At 31.8% G+C, this 7,304-nt stretch overlaps 1 protein-coding gene across 1 annotated transcript in view; it reads right to left on the bottom strand.

Moving 5' to 3' along the window:
* Nucleotides 1–2,754: 2,754 nt before the first annotated feature.
* LOC111089666 (protein unc-13 homolog A-like) overlaps nucleotides 2,755–7,304 on the bottom strand; it is a gene marked incomplete at its 3' end in the record, with an annotated part of 26,418 nt that continues 21,868 nt past the window's right edge. The window contains exons 3-6 of the mRNA XM_022402574.1: nucleotides 5,361–5,448; nucleotides 4,499–4,507; nucleotides 3,556–3,630; nucleotides 2,755–2,974 (exon numbers count right to left, since the gene is read on the bottom strand). Coding sequence (XP_022258282.1) covers nucleotides 2,755–2,974; nucleotides 3,556–3,630; nucleotides 4,499–4,507; nucleotides 5,361–5,448 — 392 coding nt within the window. The remainder of the gene's footprint in view (nucleotides 2,975–3,555; nucleotides 3,631–4,498; nucleotides 4,508–5,360; nucleotides 5,449–7,304) is intronic.

The raw sequence follows: 7,304 nt of genomic DNA, 5'->3' as shown, positions 1-7,304 counted from the left end.
GCTGACCTTTTCTGGCCTTGAATCCAGATGACTGTACCAATCTCGGTACCTCTGTGCTGTACTTAATGTAGGATTCAAATTCGAGAGCTCTGGCCATTGCATCCTGCATGGTAGAGGGGTATGCTTGCTTCACTTGTATCTTAAGTTGAGGACTGTCCAAGGCATCTACGAACTGATCCCTCAGCAACAACTTGAGGAGATCGGGTGGTGCAGTTGGGTAGGCCTTGTGTGCCATGCTTTCCAAGTCTTGTGCCAGCTCTTGCAGGCTCTCCCCTTTAGCACGGATTATCGTCCTAAACCTTGCCCTGTAGACTTCTGACTGATTCTGGGTTCCGTACCTGAGTTCTAGAGCCGCTACCAGTGCTCCATAGTTGTGTCTGTCGTCTGCTGATAATTGTCCAAGTATTTCCAGTGGTTGTCCCTTCAAGCTCGTTGCCAGATATACAGCTTTCTGCTCCTCTGTCCATCCATTCATCTCTGCCAGTAACTCAAACTGTGCTCTATATGCTTCCCATGGTTCCTTCCCATCATATTCCTGTGGCTTCCTTCACACTGGATCACTCCTATTACTAACATTCATATCTGGGATGTGACTTCTAACGGGACTGAATATGTCTGCATTAGGGTTTAGCTGCGGGCTCTGTAAGGGGCTTGCCATTGTCTGGGGCTGATTAAGTCGATGGTCAATGTATCCTTCTTGTGTAAAAGACCAAAAGTCGTCCTTTAACGTATCTAATTCGCTTTTAAATTTACTAATGTTTTCCATTTGTACTTCTTGCCACTGTTGTAGTCTCTCTTCTTGTTTCTTTTCTTTTTCCTCCAACCACTGCTGTAATTTCTCTTCTCGTTCTTCTTGTTTCTTTTCTTTTTCCTCCAACCACTGCTGTAATTTCTCTTCTCGTTCTTCTTGTTTCTTTTCTTGTTTATTTTGTTGTTCTTGTATTGCTGCCATCAAATCTGCTAAACTGTAGTTTGATTTGCCGCTTCTCGTTTCCATCTTCTCTTTTTCTTATTTTTTTTCATCCCACTTTCTGACACCAATTTGTTACGTCTCCGTTTGTTAATTGATTTCCCGTAAATTCGTTCCGACGAAACTTTAGCGACACAAGTCCTTACTTAATAAAACTGGTTTATTCTTTCCAAATATAACTTTACGATACACTTAATTTTAACAATCGCGCTGAAACAAACGCTATAACAACGAATGTGTTCAACTTCAATAATACTCTCTGACTGCAGATCAATTACTCACTGTCTACACACAGATTGTCACGTCGTGACCATCTTATATATATCAGACCCCCCCCCCCAACTCTAGTAAATTCTAGAGCACTCTCGAAGGAACGGGATAGTTATAGAAACGTGGCGTGACACTAGTCACGTGACCTCGCTGACGCAACAGTATTCATACTGACATCAGCATGGTTTTTAATCTGAGATCTGATAATTAGATGCAGATGATCCAGTTTCAGGAATGTTGTTTTCAGGTTTTTTACAACAACTAACACAAGTATAAGAGATTTATGAAGTGCTTGTGGATTTGTTTATTCTATTTACCCTTATTCTAAAGACCAAATACATTTTTTCATTATAATCATTAACAGCAAAGAGCATGACTGCTACATGACTATAGCATTGTAAAGGAGAAGTCTTACCATCACAGGCTTCATCTTGAATAAATCCAGATTTCATTGACATTGTTGCTGACACATTGTACAATTTTTGGTGTCAAAAAAGCCCATAATTTTGCTTTTAAAAAGTAATGGTCATTAGAAGAACAGTTTTGGATATCTTTAACTTGTCCACCTTCAAAATGTATTTGTCCTCTCCTTGAAGGTTTATCTGTGTACAAACATGACACTGACCATTTTTCACAGTCACTGCAGTCTATTTTATTAGAAATATGTTTTGATGGGTCTGATTCAATCATGTAATAGTGTATGTGATCCCCAATTAAATGTGCATCAAATGAGAGTAGATGGAAAATGTTTCTAACCATTGACTGGCAATACTGGAGGATGATTCTCCGATATACTTAGCTGAGTGTATTAATGTACTTTCTGTTCATACTACTTTCAATTGCCAATTCAAATAATTCCAGTAATTAATCATATTACCACATCCAATTTTTATCCTTAAATAAAAATATTATATATGGTTAATCTACAACATTTAGTATTTAATTATAAGGTAAGTAATTTAACTTGTCAAATAATGAAATGAATTGTTTTCAATATGGAGAACAAACTCTTTGCTGCAGGTATGATTGTTAGATCTATTCAAAGCAATAATAAAACTGTTATTCAAACTCAGATTGATACTTACTGTTTCACTGAATCAAGTTTTACCACCTATAGGTAAGTCTCGGCACATCAGTCATTGCTTTAGTTGAGTAAATAAATGATCAAATAATAACCAAGAAATAACATCTTCTGTAAAAATAATATATTTAATTTTTTGCATACTTTCATGTTCTGCCATCATCACTGTTACAGAATTAACAAATGCATCATTTGCTTGATGGTACATGAAGAATATCAGTAGTTGTATATTTTGACACCATTTGGAGATGATTCCATTACAAAATGATAGCAACAGAAATCTTTATAGTAATATAGTAATCACAAAAATAACCTGTATAATAATGTTTTTACTCTAAATGTCAGTAACTGAATAGGCGATTTTTACTAAACTTTAAACAATATTCCTATTTTTTAAGAAACTTTTTATAACTCAAAATTAAAACTTTCTTACTCTGTAAGCAGTCTGCATTTAACAAGTCCTTACACTTCTCATGACACTTGACTCCACATTCTGTACAACGAACACCCTGTCTAGCTATTCCCCAGAGTAGACCTTCACATTCATAACAATAGGTTGGTGAGGTGGCTGTCCAAGGTTGGAAGTTGTGAGGGGTAGTGCTGGAGATGGGGTACAACAATGCTTGCAGTGTCTTTTTGTATACATGCATTTTCTGTGACAGGTAAACATGAAAAGTAAAGATGTTAGTATATATAGGGAGTTATCTACACTTAAATAAGAAGGGAGGGGCTGGTTTGTCACCATTACATAATGGATTAGGGGGTGTTCTGACCCGTGTTTCCAAATGTTGCATAGGATTGGGGGGGGGAAGGGTGTCAAGAAGGGAGAAAAATTGCATTATGTAATTTTTTTTAATGACCCCACCCCCTTTCAATAAGAGGATAATTTAAGATAATAACCATAAAGAAGGTCAGACATATGGGTGAAGTATTGTGAAACCCAGTTTTATGAACAGTTGAAGAAGTTAGTTATGATAATGGTAACCTTCAAACAACATTTAATAATAAAACATAATATTAACTTAGTAAAAACACCACACTATTAAATACTCTTTCTTTAGATCATGCAGAAGCATTAAGCTGCAATAAAAAAACATGAATTACTCTGAGTTGGTTTTAACAACTGCAAACAATAATATAAAGATATATTGATTACTCTAAGCATCATCTTTAAGTTAAAACAAATAAACAAAACTCATCTTGAATAAAATTTTATTTCAACAGCTATACTAACCAATTCCTCATCATTTAAGGACTGCCGAGGTACTACAGATGTCAAGCCAGCATTTCTCTTCGTTGCTGCCATGGTCTAAACGGTTCATGAACATTGAAAACTAGATTTTAATTGTCCAACAATACAAGCAAACATTATAAAATACAGATAAAATTAACATCTTATATTTTTGTTTAATAACTTAGGTTTTATGTTACAGATTTTAAAATGAACAGCAGTTTGAACATATATTAATTGGTAATGTCATTCTGGTACTTGGATCAGCACCATTTTACAATTTAGAAACATAGTAAAACTAGCTGTGGTGATTTTGTTTCATCTGCTGTTTGCACTTTCCAAATGCTAATCAAACAACAAACATCTGAAAAAACAAATATCTACTTTGTTTTGTCACATAACTTTATTTAGTCATCATTAATTCTTTTTGAAAGAGTTTTATACAAAATGCATTATTTTAACATGCAGATTGTAACTGGTCAATTTTCAAGAAGATTTGAGAATTAATTTGGTGTGAAATCAATATTTCACAGTTTTTTTTATTTTTTTTTATTTTACTGCAGATATTTAAATTACTAGTTAAAAAGACAAAATTAACCACAAAATTACTTATGTAAGTGCCTTTTCTCACATAAAAATTCATACAGTTATATTACAAGCTTGTGGTGAAGCAAAACATAAGTAAGAATTTCATTCATAGATAATCTTTAAAGATATATGCAGACAATGAATTGATAATAATTACTATTAATAATTGATAATTATTATTAATAATTAATAATTTTTTACATTACTTTCTAAATTTGACATCTTTTGTTCCTGTTATGTAAGCTAAAAATAATCAGTTGGTAACTAGCACAGGCAACATTTATATATTTATTTTCTGCAAATATAACACTTTATGAGAATAAGGTTTAAACACAGTAAAATACCATAAGACAAATACCTTGAGCACCTGGCCACAGAAAGCAAAAAAAAAACAACAGAGAGAGAGATTAATCAATTTCTCAATGTGTGACACAGACAATGATTGTAATTGGCAGTAAACCCATTACTTCAAATGTTCTTAACAAAAACTGCAAAACTTCATTTATGCTTAATTTGGTTTCTGAACATTCTAACATTTAACAGTCTTAATAGAAATGATAAAGAAATCAAAATATATTTACAAAAGTGCAATGTTCTAGCTCATATTTAAAAACTGAATTTGAGAGTTTACTTCATCTGGGTTTTCTGAGTCTAATCATTTCATGAAAAAGTATACAATGATCCAAGATCATTTAATGCTGACTGGTTTTAACATCAGTAAATATTTATATTACATACCTTATAACAGTGAGAGCTTAATATTACATTATGTAATAGGCTAGTTGTACAACACGTTTTTCATAATAAAGATACTTAAAGGTATATATATTTTTTGTTTTCAAGAAAGAAAAAAATAGATTGATTTCATAACAATGCCATAATTATTCAAGAAATTAAAAAATTTCATTTAAATTACATCACTCAATATGAATATCAAAACACATACAAATTACAAAGACTGCTTAATATGTACCAATGACAAAAATGTATAGGTATCTGAAGGTTTACATTTATATCTGTAAACTGTTTTAAATTAGGATAAAAAAGATAACTAGCATAGAGAATTATAACCTTGTTTTTTTTAAATACTGGAAGAATTAATGCTTTTAAATTAACCTGTTTTTGTAGTAACAAAGCTTTTTCTCTTTGTTTACTCATATGAGCATTCCTAGTTTCAAGAAACAAAAGCTAAACTAACTGGTATATAACAAACCACTTACTAGCTCACTAACTAAAGGTATTGATTTTTTCCTGGGTCTAATGTCTGGCATGGAGTCAATATTACTGTAGAAAGGATTATCTTCAAGCCTAAAAATACAGAGATATCATATTACTACAGAAATAGTTTAAGAATAAATAATCCCAAACACTTAATATTACATACAAAAATTACTTCAAGACTAGAAAAACAGCACAATGATCTGGTATTAATTAATAGATCAGCTTTGAGTCTGGAAGGTTGATTTTATTTCAGAAAAGTTTGACTTAAAGCTTGGAAAGGGTTAATTTCAAAGTAACAAATGCAAGGTGAAACAAAATATTGTTCAGTTAAGGAACAATAGAAAATGTTTTGAGACATGTATCCTTGCAACTTCATTTAAGTTCTTTAAGGTCACTGATCGTTTTATAGATAATTATCTTGTGCTGAAGACTATGGGGCATTGAAAAGTTTATTTTAATCACTTAAGACTTGCATCTGTGACTTATAATAATTTAAGCTATAAAAAGTACAACAACTAAATGTTACCTTAGAATAGGTTTACATTAAGCTTAAAAAAGCACAAGCATTCAAAGTTATTGCCAAAAGAATTGACTTTAAAGCCAAGAAAAGTAAAAAGATTAAATATATAAGTAAATGTTGATTTCATAGTAAGCCTAAACAAGAATAAAGATTCAATACTACATCCAAAGGGGTAGAAATAATTATCATCAAGCCAAAATAATACAGAAAGTTAGTCATATTAGTGAAAAATTATTTATCTTTAAGCCTGGAAGGATGCCTCATAAACACCACCAGATAATCTTTTATCTTTCAACCTGGCAAATAATTATTCACTACTACTATGCAGGTCTGCATTCCTTGACTATTACAACACATGGATTTTATTATTAACAACAAGATAATTTAAAGGTTAGAATAATATAGTCATTATTACTTGATAAAATGTTATCCTCCTTAGCTGGCCTAACACTTGGTGAGTATTACTGAATGAAATATTACATTCCAACTTAAATTTGGAAAGTGCCAGTATTATATAAATAGAGTGTTCAGATGTAGAAATTGAATATATGTACTATGAATGAAATAATATATTATAACCTGAAGTAATAGTGACCTAACTATGCACCCAATATATTGATTTGAACAATGTTATAATATGTTAATTTCTACAGGTATATAAAAACAAATCTCACTAAAGTTTTTCTAACTCTTGTGTTTTGTGTATTGGAGCATAGACTGGCAATGTAGTAGCAGATAAAACTCGTTGCTAGCATAGGGCTGACTGGTTCCAATGCTGAAGTGCAGATCACATTCAAGAAATACCTCTATTGATGAGAGTACCTTCTAGGAAATAAGTGGAGGGCACATTTCATTAGCAATTAAACTTGTCTGAGGCTTGCATTTGTATGCCTCTAAAAGTAATGTGACTAAAATATTGCCAAAATTGGACAACATTTCAGGTGGATACATAAGTCTCCATAAAATATTATATATTGTCCCCATCACTAAGTAATGTGATCTTTTCTAGACAGTAGTAAAGCTACTACTGCTGAAAAAATATCATCTTTCACATTCAGTCAATTTTTCTTCAAATCATATCATCTACACTTAAGTAATTCTTGTGAATAATAACTGTATAAGCTTTTATATTATACACCACATCATCACTCGATTAGTGTTAGTAAGCAGTCATATTGTGCAGGTTAAGATAACATACTATTTATTATTAAAATAGAGTTGTGTTATTCCACTTTGGAAGACAATAAGCTACTATTACTAGTGTGTTATCTTCTGGAGTGAAATAACACAAGATAACATATTAGAGTTTACACTAATATAACACTTATTCATTACAACAAAGAAATACATGTATGTAAGTTTTCAATAATGCTATAACATGTTATATCAAATTGAAATTAGTATACAAAATTAGGTATTGTTG

This window comes from Limulus polyphemus, unplaced genomic scaffold (genome assembly GCF_000517525.1).
Source record: "Limulus polyphemus unplaced genomic scaffold, Limulus_polyphemus-2.1.2 Scaffold6967, whole genome shotgun sequence".
Taxonomy (NCBI): Eukaryota; Metazoa; Arthropoda; class Merostomata; order Xiphosura; family Limulidae; genus Limulus; species Limulus polyphemus.
This window is presented reverse-complemented; position numbering and strand designations above follow the sequence as displayed.